This window comes from Mixophyes fleayi, chromosome 11 (genome assembly GCF_038048845.1).
Source record: "Mixophyes fleayi isolate aMixFle1 chromosome 11, aMixFle1.hap1, whole genome shotgun sequence".
NCBI lineage: Eukaryota > Metazoa > Chordata > Amphibia > Anura > Limnodynastidae > Mixophyes > Mixophyes fleayi.
Genome location: NC_134412.1, coordinates 2,768,293 through 2,788,105, shown reverse-complemented (window position 1 = coordinate 2,788,105; position 19,813 = coordinate 2,768,293). Strand labels below are relative to the sequence as shown.

The 19,813-nt window shown below is 42.9% G+C and overlaps 4 protein-coding genes across 5 annotated transcripts in view; all 4 read left to right on the top strand.

Moving 5' to 3' along the window:
• Positions 1-5,722, top strand: part of LOC142107373 (E3 ubiquitin/ISG15 ligase TRIM25-like) — a 77,578-nt gene extending 71,856 nt beyond the window's left edge. Inside the window, exon 4 of one of the 2 annotated variants that reach the window (XR_012679953.1) lies at positions 5,636-5,722. The gene's annotated coding sequence lies outside the window, so the exon portion shown is untranslated. The remainder of the gene's footprint in view (positions 1-5,635) is intronic. The other variant, XR_012679954.1, reaches the window with a different exon arrangement.
• On the top strand, positions 2,454-4,749 carry LOC142107370 (E3 ubiquitin-protein ligase TRIM39-like). The gene has a single exon (XM_075190772.1). The coding sequence runs from the start codon at positions 2,653-2,655 to the stop codon at positions 4,231-4,233; it is 1,581 nt and encodes a 526-aa protein (XP_075046873.1). The 5' UTR covers positions 2,454-2,652; the 3' UTR covers positions 4,234-4,749.
• Positions 5,723-8,317: 2,595 nt separating the features above from the next.
• LOC142107372 (E3 ubiquitin/ISG15 ligase TRIM25-like) lies at positions 8,318-11,076 on the top strand. Its single transcript, XM_075190774.1, has one exon. It carries the CDS (start codon positions 8,318-8,320, stop codon positions 9,893-9,895), a length of 1,578 nt encoding a protein of 525 aa, XP_075046875.1. The 3' UTR covers positions 9,896-11,076.
• Positions 11,077-19,583: 8,507 nt separating this feature from the next.
• Positions 19,584-19,813, top strand: part of FBXO42 (F-box protein 42) — a 36,977-nt gene continuing 36,747 nt past the window's right edge. Inside the window, exon 1 of the mRNA XM_075191570.1 lies at positions 19,584-19,690. The gene's annotated coding sequence lies outside the window, so the exon portion shown is untranslated. The remainder of the gene's footprint in view (positions 19,691-19,813) is intronic.

Genomic DNA, 19,813 nt, shown 5'->3' with positions numbered 1-19,813 from the left:
TTGCACCAACATACATCTCCGCACTTGTCTCTTAATATCTCCCAACTCGATACCTCAATTCTGTACAAGATCTGCGTCTCTCTTCCACTCTCATCACCTCCTCCCATTGCATTATATCTTTGTATGTCACTTGTTAATTGTTATCTTAAACATTGTGGATTTATTTTCCATATTAAATTACACTTAATAAGTTCAGGTCTCTGTGTTCTTACGAATTGGGTGGGGTACGTGTTCCCGAACATGAGAATGCCGACAACGACTTGAAAACGGCGATTGCTATAAATGCGACATAGATGAAATAAAGACATACCATAATTTAGATACCCAGTATGGCCAACACTTGTTATAGCCGACCAGCCGCCTGATACAGACAGCTGGTCGTGGCATTGCCACCTTAAAACCGGCTATCTGACTGTGATGAATGGAAATGACGATATAAAGAGTTTCCGCCCTTTTTTCCAGTCGCATTTTATACCTCTCAGCTGTAACAAGTGTCGACCATACTGTCTCTATTTAATCTATGTCGTATTTATAGTAATCGGCATTTTGAAGTCATTGTCATCGTTGTCGGCATTGTCATGTTCGGAAATCGACTACCACCGTACGAATTCACGCAACAGCTTGGTCAAAATGCTACATAGTTAAAACAGGGGAGATCATTTTGGGATTATGATAACTCTGATTAAAGTAAATTGTGATAGATTAGTTTAAAGGGAGAACCGATTGCTTCCTAAGTAAGAGTGTCAACTCTGCACGAAAAAACCTTGGTGGTGGCATAATTGGTAAGATGTAGTTAGTGTGTGGCATAGATAGGGAAGGATTTAATCATTTTAGCCGGACCAGGTGGTGGTTTTTGATTGATTTTTTGAAACACGTCACGTAGACTCAGGTGAGTGCTGGTCGGGACATGTAGGAAAGCCCAAACATGTCACACCCCAAACACATTTCCCCTTAGACTGAATGTGCTAAGATGGTCCTTAAGATGTAGTCTTATTAACATGGGATTTCTCTGTGTTTAGAATCTCTCTTACAAATTGCCAATACTTCAAAACAATTACTTAATTACAATATACTAATACTAAGGGTAATGTAATTTCGATGATAAAAAATACAACCTCAAATACATGTATACATGGTTAATACAATACAATTCATAAACACATTTTTGAAAGAGAAGAATTGCCAGTAGGTTAGACCCCTTGTTTAAGTGTCCTGCCACCGCCATCTCATCACTGTAGGGGATCCACTTTTGCCAATTATGATTAGTGCTGGCCAATCAGAGTCTAACGAACCCCTGTAGTTATATATTGTATAGAAGCTGGAGCAATAAGGTGATATTTGAGCTGTAGGTGTTGCCTGTCCTTAGGACTCCTATATCTCTCTCCTCCCCTGGCATCTGGCCTCTCCTGGTATTGAGAACTTGGTGACTACAAGATGATGATTCTAGTCAGTGGCGTAACCACCAAGGGTGCATGGGCCCAGGTATTAAAGGAACCCGGACAAGTTGTGCAACCACAATCTGGATACCTCCTAACCTGGTCCTGGACAGGCCAAGGGGAGGGATGGCCGAAGCTCCTGAAGTCCCTGCACAGTTACTTGAACCTCCTCTGCACGGACTCTGTGGGGGCGTGGCTTAGTACCGCCATTCACAAAGCAGGAGAGAGACTGGCTGACAAGTGTAAGGGAGCTAAATACACCCCCTCTGTTTCTCAATGCGTGCTGATATGTTGGTTGATGGTTATGCTGATTAGGTTGCTTATGTTGATGGGGGGTTAATGCTTATACTTGGGGGGGTTATTGATTATTCACGACCCATGTGCTGGTCATATCTCCTGGATTACTAGCACACCAGAAAGCCATGTGCGCGGGCCAGCATTCTAGTGCGCCAATCATAAAGAAGAATTGAATTTATAAGATCAATATTTTTAATTCATTTCATATATTTTCTCATTTAGTACTTTTTGAGATTTATTATTATTGTGATATGTGACAACATTTTAGTATATATATTACTAATAAAGTTCTACTAATCGGATATAAGCGCATTGTAGATTTAGATTTTATTTTTCCTATTTTTGAAATGCACTCATTGCTTTTATTCTCTTATTTTAATAAATACTGTATATGTATAAGAATTATAGATACTAAGACATAATATACAACACTGGTGTTAGGTTCCTTGTTTACATCGTTAAATCAATTGAGATGGTTTACTATGTGATCAGGAATTAAATAAACTGTAATTTAAGCCTTTGTCAATATTTTTTTAAAAACAAAACTGTAATAATCATCATCATCATCAATTATTTATATAGTGCCAGCAAATTCCGTAGCGCTTTACAATTGGGATAAACAAAATAACTGTAATTTTGGCATAATAAGCAAAACTAAAATGAATACTTTTCAGCTTATTAAATAGCATTTACTGTAACCCAAATAAGTATATGTTTTTACATGTTCATGCATGATGGCCTTTTATGTATTAGCTGTCACCCATAGTATAAATGAGCCTATTGATATAATGTGAGTGACAAGCTCACCTCAACTCATACCCACTATACCCCTCCCACCCCAGTGGTGAATGTGGAACTCACCCACTGATATCTGAGTGTCAGAGACTTTCACTTTCATTTCTATCTTCTGCTGTCAGCGATGGCGTCTGCTGATCTGAGGCAGGAGCTGGACTGTTCCATCTGCCTGAACATTTATACAGATCCTGTAACACTGAGATGTGGACACAACTTCTGCCAGGTCTGTATTGATCGTGTGCTGGATACACAGGAAGGGTCTGGAGTTTATACCTGTCCTGAATGCAGAGCAGAGTTCAAGAAACGTCCTGCACTGATAAGGAACATAACTCTGTGTAACATAGTGGGGAGTTTCCTGTCTATTCGGCCAGATCAAGAGGAGACTGGGACCTTCTGCATTTACTGTGTGGACTCTCCTGTACCTGCTACTAAATCCTGTCTGCATTATGAAGCTCCTCTCTGTGATAAACACCTAAGAGTACACAGCAAGTCAGCAGAACATGTCTTATGTGATCCCACCACTTCCCCGTGGAACAGAAAATGCTCTGTCCATAGGAAGATCCTAGACTTTTACTGCACTGATGACTCTGTCTGTATCTGTGCGTACTGCTGTGTGATTGGGGAACATAGAGGACACTTGGTGGAGATGCTCGATGTGGCTTCTGAGAAGAAGAAGGAGAAACTGAGAAATGTTCTGCAGAAACTGACCACAAAGAAAGAGGAGACTGAGAAAAGAGTCCAGAGACTGCAGGAGCACATGATAGAAGATCAGGAAAGAGCAGCTGGTGTAACAGAGAGAGTCACTGCCCTGTTTAGAGACATCAGGAGACAGCTGGAAGACCTAGAGAAGAGAGTCCTAAGTGAGATCTCCAGGCAGGAAGAGAGCGTTTCACTCTCAGTCTCCGATCTGATCCAGCAGCTGGAAATAAACAAGGACGAGCTGTCCAGGAAGATGCATCACATTGAGGAGCTGTGTAACATGTCTGATCCAGTGACTGTCTTACTGGAACCAGACACAGGTGACTTGTGTGACACTGAGGACAAAGAGAGACATGATAACCAGGGCAATAGTGTAAGAGATCTGGATGTGAGTGTCATCTCAGGGACACTACACACATTATCTGATATAATAAGAGGTATAATTAGAGGGATCTATGTACAGGAACCTACAGACATATTACTGAATGTAAACACAGCTGCTAATAATATACATATATCAAGCGACAGGAAATCTACATCATGGTCACATAGAATGCAGAATTATCGAGAAAGACCAGAGAGATTTCAGAGTCATCCTCAGGTATTAAGCACAGAGAGCTTTTCGTCGGGGCGACATTACTGGGAAGTGGAGGTCAGTAAATCAGTGAGCTGGAGGGTAGGGATGTGTTATCCCAGTATAGACAGGAGAGGAGGTCAGTCACGCATTGGCGATAATAACAAGTCCTGGGGTTTGAGGTGGCACAATAAAGAGTATGCAGTGATACATGAAAAGAAAGAGATCCAGTTACGTGGCAATATTCCCTGTGATAGAGTGAGGATATATCTGGATTATGAGGCTGGACAGCTGTCCTTTTATTCTCTGTGTGACCCTACCAGCCACTTATACACCTTCACTGCCACCTTCACTGAGCCCCTTCATGCTGCATTATGTGTATGGGATGGATGTATAAAGATTACTGGGGGCGTCAAGACCTTGGAGAAATGATCTTTAGAATTCAGCCCAGAGATTGGTGACATCATAAGGAGTGGAATCCGACTGGTGGAAAACTTAGCTAACGATTGAAGCAGTGGGTGGTTAGCACTTCTGCCTCACAGCATTGGGGTCATGAGTTCGATTTACGACCATGGCCTTATCTGTGTGGAGTTTGTATGTTCTCCCCGTGTTTGCGTGAGTTTCCTCTGGGTGCTCCAGTTTCCTCCCACACACCAAAAAACATACTAGTAGGTTAATTCCCTGCTATTAAATTGCCCTTAGTCTCTCTAAGTCTCTGTGTGTATGTTAGGGGAATTAGATTGTCAGCTCCAATGGGGCAGGGACTGATGTGAATGAGTTCTCTGTACAGCGCTGCGGAATGATATAAATAAATAGATTATGATGATAGTGTTCTTTTAATAGAGAAACAATAATAAACCTGTTTTACATGCTCCATATGTAATGTATGTGTTCCTGTATGGAAGTGTATACAACATGCTCCATATGTAATGTATGTGTTCCTGTATGGAAGTGTATACAACATGCTCCATATGTAATGTATGTGTTCCTGTATGGAAGTGTATACAACATGCTCCATATGTAATGTATGTGTTCCTGTATGGAAGTGTATACAACATGCATTGTTAACACATGTGAAAATATCAATATTCTCATTAAATTAGCATTTATTCACTGATAGGATGTGTCCATCTCTTCAATTCTGTATTATTATATTAACATTATCATATGTTTTTTCCTATACCTCTATATGTTTATTTATTTTAAAATATAATGGCAGAGTAGGAATAGATTTATATGTGGCATATGTGAAAAAGAGTCTCTTCTCTGGAACCGCTCCTTGGTCCAACAAATCCGATGCTTTCTTCATCGTTCCCCCTGGGTCTGTGCTTGCAGTGTACTTACTATAGAGAAAAGCAAATAATCACGATGAGCATGCTGAAGATTGATCATGGCCAGTATATTAAAATAAATCCTAGTAATTGTGCAGTTGCGAACGGAGTTGAATGCCCATGACCTATTTCCTATTTGTTTGTGGAAGTTTTGTGCGCCCACAAAGGTTCAGCCCTTTTATTTAAATTTATTTAGCATATTGCTGCTGGGAGGTCATATATCGGTACAGTGTGTACGAGGTCACGATCATTTGAGACAATATTCCGACAGACAAAAATCACAGCCCAGACGCTAAATCATGTAAAAATCATTTAAAACATGTATAGTGTATGTGCATGAATCAGCATGCTGATTGGAACTTCAGTTGTTGGTAAAATCGTTATAGACATATCAGTCGGAAATTTCTGTAGTGTGTACCCAGCCTTAGATAGCTGAGAATTGCTTGTGTCTAACAGTAAAAAGCAAGTGTCCCAACACCATTTTTTTGTCTTTGTTTGGTCAGTTTCAGATAACAGCTTTGAATACCGGATTTGGGTTGTGGGGTTTTACAAACACATGCAGAATAGCTAATGTTGCCATGTGGCTGGGAGGAGGGGGGATACTTTCAACAAAGCAGGAAATGACTTGGGAATCATATTATAGGAGAAGATTCTTCAACATCCACCAACCTGGGAGACAGGGTTACTTGTACCATCAATCAATACCAAGTAAGTGTCCCCCGTACCTGCTGCACTTCTCCCATCTGTTTATTTTCAGAACGCCCTATAGGCAATAACCACAGTTTGTACCCTGGTAGGTGTTGATTTCTTTTGGTAACAAAGAACTCACTCTCAGGGATCACCATCTCCTTTCCCAAAAGTCCCCCTTTTTCAGCATTCCAAAACGCTTTAACATAAAGTTTCACCACGTAAACTCCTAATTCATCTTTTTCCAGTCTATCCTGCCAGGAGCAGTATTCCCCTACTTCATGTGTAGGCACAAATTACAATCTTTTCCCCTCTTTCATGTCAGTGACACCTCCTGTAAATCTCATAAGGTTCATCAGGAGTGTCCCTGTCTGGGTCTACAAAACCATATTCTTTAAACATGCAATCTTCCAGGGCCTTGATATAAAATTAGTGTTTATCAATGGCCAGCTGGAGAGACAAAGGACCTGATGCATTAAGGCATGCAAAGGAGTACATAAGTATGCAAGTGTAACTATCTACAGAAGTAGCTCAGTACTTTCAAATTTGTATGCAATTCCCCACTATGTGCTCCTCCTTCCCCTCCCACGTACCTTAACATCCTTCCCATACCCATCTTTATTTATGTACCTTTTTGAAACTTGCAAAACCTAATGAAAATGTTCAGTTTAAAAAAAGTAAAAAAAAAGAAAGGCGTTCATTGCTCCTGAACAAACCATGTTACTATGCAAGGGGTGCAAATTACTTTATTATTTTGCACATAAGGAGAATACTGACTGTTTTTTTCATGTAGCACATAAATACATGATAACATTACTTTTACACATTAAAGTTGATCTAGGACTGACCCTACCCCAAGTGTAAATCTGTCCCCACATTTTACATTTTTCTCCCCCTCCAATGCAACATGGTTTTGCCAAGGTGCAAATTTACACCTTTTTTTGCTTCGCTCTCCTTACTGACTCAGGCCCTCTGTCTCCCCAGTATTCTCCCCTCTCAGATCTCTCTCCTTCCCCTGCTTCTGCCACACCGGTCCCAGTTCTCCAGCACCTCTAACTGTGCTTTTTCTTCCTCTCCCTTTGCTCTCCTCCCAGCCCTGAGTTACTGCAGTCACTCCTCTATCCCTGACAACATGCTGTTCTGGCTGCAGGGCACAAGGCAACCTTGCTAAATTACCTGGCTGTGGACATGGGTGGTCTATTTGTTTATCAGTGGCAATACTGTTTGCACTCTCTATGATGAGGGGGTTGCCTTTGGCGTCTGTGCCAAGCGGATGGTGGCGTGAGCAATTCTGGTCTCTTACCAGTTTTCCAAAAGTTTTAGATTATTCCAATGACTGTGACGTCCTTCACTTTGTCCGCTGGTGAGCAGATTAGTTTATTTTGCAGAGTGCTAGCAGACACCTGTGATATTATACAAAGGATTATTGCTGCACTCAGAAGGACAGGACATGGGGGGCATTAATATACACCCTGCAGAGGTCTACAGGATAATCTACTGCTGTTGTATCCTGCAAAACTTGCCCCAGGCCCCTTTAGTGGAGGCACTACCCTATGTGGGGGAGAGGGACAGTATTACTGCTGAGAGGTGCATAAGTGCTTCTGGTGTCTATATCTAATTAATTTTATATTCTACATTTATTTTGACAGATTTTTTTTAAAGTATATATAAATTGTATATATTTATAAACTATATATTTTTTTTTAATGTAAATCTAATGCCCAGTAATCTATCAGCAATTATTTGATAGTGATGCAGTTAATATATTTAACAAATTGTTCCTTTAATCCTGCATTATTGTATCACGCAACTCATGTTTCTGTAGCTGTTGTAGTACTACAAGTCCCAGTATGCTGAGGTCTGTATTTCTTTAACAAATAAGTAAAACATGTTTAATAAAAATAAAGCAGTGTTAATATGTGTGTAAGTATGGTAGATAGTAAGACATTATAGAATACTGGTTTTAGCTTCTCTATTTACATTGCCATTAAAACTTAATACTTACAAACATTATCTACTGTTTTATTGATTGAACTATATAGAATACCTGTTTGTAATTCAATTATATCATAGATGTATTTCCAGATGACTTCTACTCATTGGACATGTATTTGAAAAATTACTAATAAAATGATTTTCAGAAAAACAGAAAAACTTAATACTGTTTAGTATGTTATCAGGAATTAAATGAATAAACTGTTATTTATGCCATTTTAAATATTTTTTTTAGAACAAAACTATAGCAAGCTAAATAACTGTGATTCCGGCAAAATGTACAATATTATAATGAATAATTTCAGTTTATTAAATAGTCTTTACTGTCTCCAAAATAAGTATATGTTTCTGCATGATGTTCTTTTATGTATTGTGACCTATAGTATAACTGACTCTGTAGATATAATCTGAGTGACAAGCTCGGCCTCCCCCTGTGTGGAGAATCTGTAACACACCCACTGATATCTGAGTGTCACTTTCATTTCTCCCTTCTGCTCTCAGCGATGGCGTCTGCTGATCTGAGACAGGAGCTGGACTGTTCCATCTGCCTGAACATTTATACAGATCCTGTAACACTGAGATGTGGACACAACTTCTGCCAGGTCTGTATTGATCGTGTGCTGGATACACAGGAGGGGTCTGGAGTTTACATCTGTCCTGACTGCAGAGCAGCGTGTCAGGAGCGTCCTGCACTGATAAGGAACATAACTTTGTGTAACATAGTGGGGAGTTTCCTGTCTACTCAGCCAGATCAGGAGGAGACAGGGATCTTCTGTACTTACTGTGTGGACTCTCCTGTACCTGCTGCTAAATCCTGTCTGCACTGTGAAGCTTCTCTGTGTAATAAACACCTGAGAGTACACAGCAAGTCAGCAGAACATGTCTTATCAGATCCCACCACTACTCCGGGGAACAGAAAATGCTCTGTCCATAGGAAGATCCTAGACTTTTACTGCACTGATGACTCTGTCTGTATCTGTGCGTACTGCTGTCTGATTGGGGAACACAGAGGACACCGGGTGGAGATGCTGGATGAGGCCTCTGAGAAGAGGAAGGAGAAAGTGAGAAATGTTCTACAGAAACTGACCACAAAGAGAGAGGAGACTGAGAAAAGAGTCCAGAGTCTGCAGGAACGCAGGATAGAAGATCAGGAAAAAGCAGCTGGTATAACAGAGAGAGTCACTGCCCTGTTTAGAGACATCAGGAGACAGCTGGAAGACCTAGAGAAGAGAGTCCTGAGTGAGATCTCCAGGCAGAAAGAGAGCATTTCACTCTCAGTCTCCGATCTGATCCAGCAGCTGGAAATAAAGAAGGACGAGCTGTCCAGGAAGATGCGTCACATTGAGGAGCTGTGTAACATGTCTGATCCAGTGACTGTCTTACAGGAACCAGACACAGGTGACTTGTGTGATACTGAGGACAGAGAGGGACATGATAACCAGGTCCATGGTGAAGGAGATCTGGATGTGGGTCTCATCTCAGGGACACTACACACATTATCTGATATAATAGCAGATATAAATACAGGGATTTATGTGAAGGGATCTACAGACATACTACTTGATATAAACACAGCTGCTGATAATATACATATATCAGACGACAGGAAAACTGCATCTGTGTCAAATATAAACCAGGAACGTCCAAAAACACCAGAGAGATTTCAGTATACTCAGGTATTGAGCATTGGAAGCTTTTCCTCAGGGCGACAGTACTGGGAAGTGGATGTCAGTAAATCAGGGAGCTGGAGGGTTGGGATGTGTTATCCCAGTATAACCAGGAGAGGAGATCAGTCAATTATTGGAGATAATAACAAGTCCTGGTGCTTGAGGTGGGTCAACAATCAATATTCAGTGAAACATGACATGAAAGTGATCCAGTTATGTGACAATATTTCCTATGATAAAGTGAGGATATGTCTGGATTATGAGGCTGGACAGCTGTCCTTTTATTCTCTGTGTGACCCTATCAGACACTTACACACCTTCACTGCCACCTTCACTGAGCCCCTTCTTACTGCATTAGCTCTATGGCATGGATGCATAAAGATATCTGGGGGAGTCATGAGATGGGAGAAATGATCTTTAAAAATCTGGCCAGAGATTGGTGGCATCACAGGAACGATAATCTGATGGGTGGGACATGTATCCAATAGAATGAAGCAGTGGGTGGAGCTACAGCTGAGCCCCTCCTCCTGTGTAACCAGGTGACCAATGTGTCTGGATTCGTGCCCTTGTTGGTGTGTTAGAAAGGTTCATTATAAATATATAATATACATTATGTGGGATTTATCCATCTCTGAGTCACTGATAGCTGTGATTACCTGCAACCAGTGTATATCCTATTAATTTAGTCAGTGCTACGCTTGCTCCTATTGGCTACGATATATGCAGGGGGTAAATTGAATGTTGCTCTTTCTACTGGAAACTGTAGTCCCAGATTGTGTTTCTTATGTTGTATAAGATAACTTGGGCAAAGTATAATAATTTTTAGCTGTATTAAAAGTTGCCGTTATACAGTGTTATAAGAGGGAGGATTGTACATATAGCAGTGGGGATATTATGTACACTGTGCTGGATAGTGTCACTATATACATGATAAGTGCATTTAACTTGCAGAAATGAATATGTGCATAAGCTCATAGCGCCAAGAGTGCCCAGTGTTGTAGGGAGAAAGACAGGGGTGAGTGTGAGCTTAGAATACTGATCTGAATAAGGAAAGCCCCCTCTGTACACACAGGTTCTTCTGTCTTTCTAAGGTGGCTGGGGGTGAGATAAGAGATCTTTTACAGGTTCTCCCATGTGGTTCCATTACAGAGAAAGTATAATGGGGCTCCTGTCCGGTTTGGTGGAGTAAATGCCCATATTGGCCCCTTAGTAAAACCACTGCTTGTCAGATCATGTGATGCGGTTTTGGCCACAGACTGATCAACTATTGGTCCATGCAGTACGAAATTTGTAGAGTATGTGTTAGGTCTCTGCTGTAACCCGTCCATTTACTGTTTGCAGGAAATGACAGATACAATGTTTCTGATTGTATTATCTGATACATACATAGAGGGCACAGCTGGCACAGTGCACGGTAACTGGATTGTCAGTAAGTAGATAGGGGGTTATCAGACTTTTTCCAGTCTTCAGTCCAATTGGGGAACAGAACATGTGACTTTGTTGCATATCCTGGGACATCTTATTTTTTTTATAATCTTTTTTTTTTGTCTGTTTGCAGATGTAATACAGCTTTATAGAATGTGTAAATAAAGATATATATACAATCTTATCTGTCAGTCATTTGCAAATTGTTCCGGTTTTTATACAATCAAGATATTAGTAACAGAAATGACATAAAATCACATGACAAATCCGTTCTGGAATAAATGTCTTAGATATTACTATTATTTATTCTGTAATTTTATCTAACACTCCTAGGTCTGTTTGAGAGCTAGATATTTGTGTATCACTGTTGGGTATCAGGTAACGGTAAGAAATATAAACCAAACACAAACTAAACAGTAAAGATGCTTTGTAGTATTAGCCAACATAACACAGAACCGGTAGCTGTGCCATCTCGTCACCGTGCCATCTCGTCACCGTGCCATCTCGTCACCGTACCATCTCGTCACCGTGCCATCTCGTGCCTTCACCCTTCTTCCAAACAGTCACTCACACAGAAGTTCCCAATGACACATGTAAGGTAATCTGAGATATAGGATGAGGAAGGGGATGTAGGTGATGAAGGTATAACAGAGTGGGAAACCGTACCATAGGTATTAGGGGTCGGGGGAAAAGCATCACAACTACTTCACTTCTCCACCCAGATCCAATTCCTCAGAATAGTTACACTGACTGATAATATTGGGTTTTTCCAAGCAAACATGGTTTCCATATGTCACAGTATTAAAGGTAAATAAGTGGATGTCAATCAGGTTATGGTTCCAAAGCATAAAAGGTTTATTTTGCAAATAAAAGTACCTCTTCCTCTCAAACAACCTCAACCTTCTGGCAATAACAGAAACATGGCTCACACAATCAGACACTGCCCCACCTGCAGCCCTTTCACTTGGTGGCCTCCATCTCACCACACCCCCAGACCAGGAGGCAGACAAGGAGGTGGGGTTGGGCTACTTCACTCCCTACAGTGCACATTCATAGTTCTATTAACTGCCCCATCACTCACATTCACATCTTTTGAAGTACATGCTATTCGGATTTTTAATCAATTCTCTATGCGTGTTGCTGTGATCTATCACCCCCCTTGAAGCACACCAACAATTTCTTTAGGATTTCTCTGCATGGCTCCCTCACTTCTTATCTTCTGACATCGCCACCATCATCCTGGGTGATTTCAACATCCCCACTGCTAATCCACGTTCCAATGCTTCTTCCAAACTACTCTTTTTAACCTCCTCCCTCAGCCTCTCCCAGTGGGTTGAATCCTCTAATCATTGGGATGGCCATTGCCTTGATCTTGTTTTCTCTAGACTATGCTCAGTTTCTGATTTTCTTAACACTCCTTTCCCCCTCCCGGATCATCACCTTATCAGCTATACGCTTATATCTCTTCTCACTCCTTCCACCCCAACCCTCAGACTACTATCAGTGCCCAGGATCTTGCTTCCTACTGCAAGGAAAAAATTGATAACATCAGACTTGAAATGGTATAATTTCCCTTGACAAACAACCAGCTCAATTCCTTCCCAGCACCCTCTGACACCCTGTTTTCATTTGATCCCATAAATGAAGATGATATATCTACTCTCTTCTTATCTTTCTACTCTACCTCCTGTCCTCTTGATCCTATACCCTCACAAATTGGTAGATGCCTGTCTCCTTTGCTCATTCTACCTCTAATTAAAATCTGTAATCTCTCTCTCTACTGGTATCTTGCCACAGTGATTACTCCTATTCTGAACAAACTAATTTCTGACCCAAACTCTCTCTTAAATTACAGCCCCATCTCTCAGCTCCCATGCCCCTCCAATCTTCTAGAGAGACTTGACTACACTTTTCTCACACAATTCCTTTCTGCAAGCTATTGGATCTTCAGTCAGGTTTTTGTTCTCAAAACTCCACAGAGACTGCGTTTACTAAGGTTGTCAATGATTTTATTACTGCTAATACTAAAGTCCATTACTCTCTTCTAATTCTCTTGGATCTCTCTGCTGCATTTGACACTGTCCACCACTCTCTTCTCATATAAACGCTACAATTCCTAGGTCTTCAAGATACTGTCCTATCTTGGTTCTCATCCTGCCTTTCTTATTGCTCTTTCAGTATTAATTTTTCACCTGTGCTCCACTTCCTTTTTCAGTTGCAGTACCACAAGGCTCAGTGATATGTCCTCTGCTGATCTCCATCTATACCGCTTCTCTCGGAAAGCTAATAATCTTCTTTGAATTTCAGTAACCTCTCTATGCGGATGATAAAAGAAGATTTTGGTACTTACGTCAAATCTCTTTCTCTGGATCCATCTGGGGGACACTGCTACCATGGGTTGTATGAGGGCGATCTGAGTTGGCACTTAAATAGTTAACTAACTGAACTGCTTCTGACTCCTCCCCTCTGCAACCCCTGCTAGCTTCAGTACATTACAACAGCCTCAGGAAAAGGAGCAAACAAACAAACAAACATCCAGCAGAAGAGCAAAGGGAACTCAGTGTCCCCCAGATGGATCCAGAGAAAGAGATTTGACATAAGTGCCAAAATATTTTTTTCTCAACCATACAATCTGGGGGACACTGCTACCATGGGAACTTTCTAAAGTAGCCTCTAATGGAGGGAATACTAGGAAACCCCTGCGCTCAAAATTTTGCGGCTAAAGGTGGTATCCGAGAAAGCAAAAATATTGAAATGAAAAAATCTGGTAAAGTTGTGAACTGAGGACCAGGTAGCAGCTCTGCACAATTGATCGACCAAAGCACCGCGACGAGCAGCCCAAAAAGCCCCCACCAAACGTGTGGAGTGAGCAGCGAGTTTCACCAGTACTAGTCTACCAGAACTCATATAGACCTGTCTAATCGTAGATATAATCCAATGGGCAGTAGTCCGCTTGGATGATGACCAGCCCCTTTTATGAGAATCGTATAGAACAAAAAGAGAGTCTGTTTTGCGATAAGCCGAGGTCCCCTGAGGAACCATCCTGAAATGCAGGAACAACAATTTATTGATTTATGTGAAAAGCTGATATAAGCTTTGGTGGGAAAGAAGGCACTGTTCTCAAGACCGCTCTATCCATATGGAAAATAAGCTAGGGAGCCCTACAAGATAAAGCCCCAAGTTCTGACACTATGCGAGCAGAAGATATTGCCAGTAAAAACATCACCTTCCAAGTAAGAAAACGTAACTCCGGCGAATCCAGTGGCTCAAATGGTGGATTTTGAAGAACCCCTAGGACTAAATTGAGGTCCCTAGGGGCTAAAGGTGGAACATGAAAAGGCTGAACGTGCTGCACTCCCTGAAGGGAAGTCTGAACTTCCGGAAGAATGGCTAAACAATGTTAAAACACTGATAACGTCGAGACCTGAACTCTTAGAGAACCGAGATGGAGTCCCTCCTCCAAATCATCCTGGAGAAATGCCAATAAATGGGAAAGTGGAATGGATGTCGACTGGTAAGTATGATACACCATTTTACATATGCCCGCCATATTCTGTGGTAAATGCGTGCCGAGGTCAGCTCCCCGGCTTTCATCAAGGTCTGCACTACTTTATTGGAGAACCCATTGGCTCGCCATATGCTGGCCTCAACAGCCATGACGTTAAAGCTAGGCAAACTAAATCTGGATGATGAAACGGTCCTTGACTCAGAAGGTCTGGTCTGAGAGGAAGCGGCAAACCCGGTCTGTCTGCAAGCAGAAAAATGTTGGTGTACCAAACCCTCCTGGGCCAATTTGGTGTCACCAGAATTACTGGACGGCTTCCCAATGAAACCCGTCAAAGTACATGCTGTATCATGGGAATGGGAGGAAACAGATATCCCAGCCGAAACTGACAATTCATGGTCATTACATCCACTGCTGTTGCCAAAGGATCCCTGGACCTTACGCAGAACTTGGGTACACAGTGATTATGACGGGAGGCTATTAGATCTATGCCGGGAAAGCCCCACCTGTCGACTAGGTCCTGGAATACCTGGTGATGCAAGGACCAGTATCCTGGGAGGATTGGATGTCTGATAATCCGCCTCCCAGTTTTCCACCCCGGGAATAAACACAGAAGATATTGTTGGAACAAATGTTTCTTCCCAAATCAAAATTTCACTCGCCACTGCCATCGCACCTGTGCTTTTTGTACCTTCCTAGCGGTTTATATATGCTACTGCCGTGGCATTGTCCGACTGAATGCGAGTCTGCTTTCCTTTGAGCAAGCTTTATGTCCCCTGAAGAGCCAGAAGGATCACCTTTAGCCTGAGGATATTTATTGGAAATGATGCTTGTCTGGGTGACCATAGGCCCTGGAGTTGAAGATGGAGGACCACTGCCCTCCACCCCCTTAGGCTGGCATCGGTGTTCACCAAGACCCATGACCACTGAGCAAAAGATTTTCCCATCCTCAAATGCCCCAGTTTTGTCCACCACTGGAGTAGGACACGGGCTACTCTGGATAGTCGAAGACTCTTAGATTCTAGATGGAGGGGAGACCCCGACCACTAGCTTACTAGGTCCCACTGGAAAACCCTCGAATGGAACCGACCATATGGAAGGGTCTCGAAGGAGGAAACATCTGACCCGGGAGCTTCATGCCCATCAACATGGAAGGTTGAGGAGACCGGAGAAGCCTGATTGCACAAACCTTGTTGTCTGGCAGAAAAATCTTTTGTTGACTGGTATCCATTAGGAGGCCTAAAATCACCATCCTTTGAGACGGAATCAACTGTGATTTAGGATAATTTATTATGCATCCGTGTTGTTTGAGGACCAGAATTGCCAAGCGAAGATGATGTTCTAGGATATGTTTCCAAGAGGCCTTGACAAGGATATCGTCCAGATATGGGATTATGTTTACTCCCATGTCCCTGAGATAGGCAGCCATGATCGACATGATCTTCGTGAACACACGGGGTGCTATTGAAAGACCGAAAGGCAATGCTGTGAATTGGAAATGGTCTTTTACTACCCTGAACCAAAGAAGAGACTGATGACACTCCCAAATGGGGATGTGGAGATAAGCATCCTTGATGTCTATTGACACCAGAAACTCGAGGGGTACCAGCCGTTGATGACTGAGTGGACTGATTCCATCCAGAATTTGTCCACTCGCAAATGCTGGTTTAGCCATTTTAGATTTAGGATAGGCCTAAATGTACCATCCTGTTTTGGGATCAGGAACAGATTTGAGTAAAACCCCTAGTCTTTCTGCAACTCCTGAACCTTGCAAATAACAAAGAAGAGAATAGACGGCTCAAAGCAAAGCCTGTCGTTTCAGAAGGTCGCGAGGCAGAGGAGTTGTGAAGAACGACCGAGGAGCTGCGTCCAAGAGATATATTATGTATCCTTTGGATATGATCCCCAAGATCCAGCTGCCTCGGGTGGAAACTGCCCACTGGTTTCTGAAGAGTTGCAGACGGTCTCCTACTCCCGCAGCCACGAGGAGAGGGATCTTCTCGTTATGCTGAGGTTTTGTCCGGGACCTTGGAAGATTGGTGCCTCCTAGGGAAGGAACCTCTACCTCTTTGAGACGGACATCGGGATGAAAAAGGTCCATCTCTAACTGAGGACTGACCTCTACTTGACTGGTTACCTCGAAAGGATTTCCGAAAGGAACTGAATCTAGGCGATCTAACCTTAGGAGCATTCACTGGATGGAAATTACTCTTAACCTCAAGTGGATTGGGAAATCATAGTGTCCAGTTCTGGACCAAATAAGACTGATCCGGAGTTCTGCAAAGCTTTCAGTGATTTTTTTGGACTCCACATCTGCATCCCAAGAGCGGAGCCACAGGGTCCTCCTAGCCATCACAGCCGTAGCAGAAATAGCAGAAGAGACTGAAGCTGCGTTTTGCGCCGCATCATAAAGATAGCCTGAGGCTTCCTTCAAATGAAGGGCCAAAGGGAGAAGGTCTGCATTCTGTAAACCTGCTGCTAATTGATCAGCCCAGGTTTCCATAGCCCTGGCTACCCACGAAGAAGAGAACATGGGTCTAAATGAAGAGCCTGCAGCGACAAATACACTTTTAAGGAAACTTTCAATTTTCCTATCTGTGGAGTCCTGTAGGACCGCCGAGCTGGGAACTTATAACGTGGTATGACGGGTTAGTCTAACCACAGGTTAAACTAACCACCTTGGGAATCTGTTCCCAGCACAACACAACCTGTTCCTGCAACGGATAAAGAAAAAGAAACTTGCTAGGAAAAGAATATTTTCAGCCCGGAGTCTTCCAGGTGGACTTCACAATCTCTGACAGTTCAGAAAAGGAGGGTAAACACATGGTCTTTGGCTTCTTTAGTTTAAAAAGACCCTGAACCAAACCTCCGCTAGCACTAAATGTTGAACACCTTGGTTTCTGGTATTGTCCTCCCAGTCGCCCCACTGTATAAGGTCAGAATCATCTAGGAGCTCCCCCTCTTCCTCAGAGGATCCTTCAAAGGCCTAAGTCGAAAACAATGTATGTGGTGTTCTAGCTCTTTTTGGTCCAGCCTTCTTCCGAAAGAGGAAGACCACGCCGCTTCCCCTTGATTAGCCTGAGTAGACTGAGTAACAGCCACCCCCCCCCATGTGCCTCTGTGACGGGAGTAGATACCCCGTCAACAGAGGTACATGGAGTGACACCTGCCACGGAGAGAACTGGGGTTGCCTGTGCTTCCGCTTGATGGGTAATAAGTTGAGCGAGTAATGAGACAGATTGTGCCAGGGAAGACACCCACGCCGGCTCCTCTGCCGACATCGAGGATGGCCCTTGCACCTGCCCGTCCCGGGCCTTGGCCTCACATTGTGAGAAGAGCGTCTCCTGGTCTGTCTGTCCCACTTGGAGTTTAGCAGGGCATTTGGAACAGGTATAAAATTTGACTTTAACAGATTTGACCTTTTCTGACATGTTAACAATAACAGACCAGTGAATAAACTAACTGTAGCGCTCACTTCACACTCACATAGGGTGGAAGGACAATAAAATTAAAAGGAACAGCGTCTCTCTAAGGTCACAAGCTAAAAACCTCGACCTAGTAGATAAATAAGTGTGTGTGTGTGTATATATATATATATATATATATATATATATATACACACTTATTATATTTGTTTCCCCTCACAGCACAACTAATAAGGTATGCCACTTAGCTGTTATGACAGGAGCCGCAGAAAGGGAAGGGTCGAAGGAGTCCACAACAGCCCCTTTCCTTCTCCTCAGTTACTTGTATTTCCGCAACCTGGAGCATACCATATAGTAGGGGGAGGAACCTTTTTGGGCATTTTTGATAGAGGACAAGGCACTATAAAGGACTATAGAGTACAAAAATTACATTGGAGGACCAGGTGTGACAGATCCTCTTGAATGCTGCTTGCACAGAGCTGACATATAATGAAATTAATAATAATAATAATAATAATAATAATAATAAATCACAATTCCCAGTGACTGAATCTGTGGCCCCGGCACTAAGATCCAAGGAGACACACCAGGAATGGTTGCTTATCAATATAAGGCTGGTATGAGCTGATCATAACCTGAATGTGAAAGAGTGACACCCAGGGAACGGGGAAGGATGTCCCAGGATCACTCCGGAAATCTGGGGAACGGGGTGTGTCCTGATCCCACAAGGGCCAAAGTTCATACTTGCCAACTCTCCCGGAATGTCCGGGAGACTCCCGCATTTCGCGAGAGTCTCCCGGACTCCCGGGAGAGTGTGGCAATCTCCCGCATCTGCCCACTTCCTAGTGAAGTGGGCAGAATTAGGTCCAAAACGCAGCGATTCATGTCGTTTGGCCCCAATGACGCAAATTTTGGAGCCCCGCCCCCATCGCGACCACCTCCCCCGGCAGGCTCCAGGAAGCCAACTTTCAAAAGTTGGTAAGTATTACCTCAGAATATAACTGTATGATACAGAGGAGAGCTCAGTCAGGGGGTAATATACAGAATTACCTCAGAATATAGGCAGAAAGAGAGATCCCACACCCATCATCTGGTCACTTCTGCCCACACTCACAGCATCCATTAGTTCTTAGTTACACCAGGAAGTGAACGACACACACAGTGACAGTGGGTTACAATAATAATAATAATAATAACAATAAATAATAATAACAACAATAAATAATAATAATAATAATAACACTTTCTCAAAGTAAAGTTTAGTCTATCACAGTGTTGGCTAACCTGTGACACTCCAGGTGTTGGGAAACTACAAGTCCCAGCATACCCTTCCAGCAATAAGCTGCTGTATATGGGTAAAGCATGCTGGGACTTGTAGTTTCACAACACCTGGAGTGTCGCAAGTTAGCCAACACTGGTCTATCAGATGATTGCGCCCCTTGGCGGCAGCGATGGGAATTGCCCACCCTGTACCTTCCTATGAAGGATGAGATGTATGTGCTTTATTGGGACAACACAGGACAGTGCGGGGGTCACACTCTAGCTGTATATATGGACGCTTCTATATTTTAGAAAGAGGAAGCGATGAGACTTTAATGTTGGTTTAAGTTAATAATTGTGCCTTCCAATCATCTGACCTTCCCAACATGGCGCCTCTATCTAGACACGGTCACCAGGCTGCGGGGCAGGACCTTCTCAACATGGCGGCGGCGAGGGTTACTAACGTTGTACGTGCGCGTATCAGAGGACGTACGTGCGCGCTCCCCGCCGGCTCCGGCCCTTCCTCCTCTGTCGCCGCTGATGCTGAGGAAGATGGCGGCTCCGTGACCGGGGTGTTTCCGGCTCCAGCACCTGGTGAGACCTCCCGGCTGTCTCTCGTCCCCACTGACTGTCTCTCTGTATATACACCCTGTCACTGTGTCTCTATATATACACCCTGTCACTGTGTCTCTATATATACACCCTGTCACTGTGTCT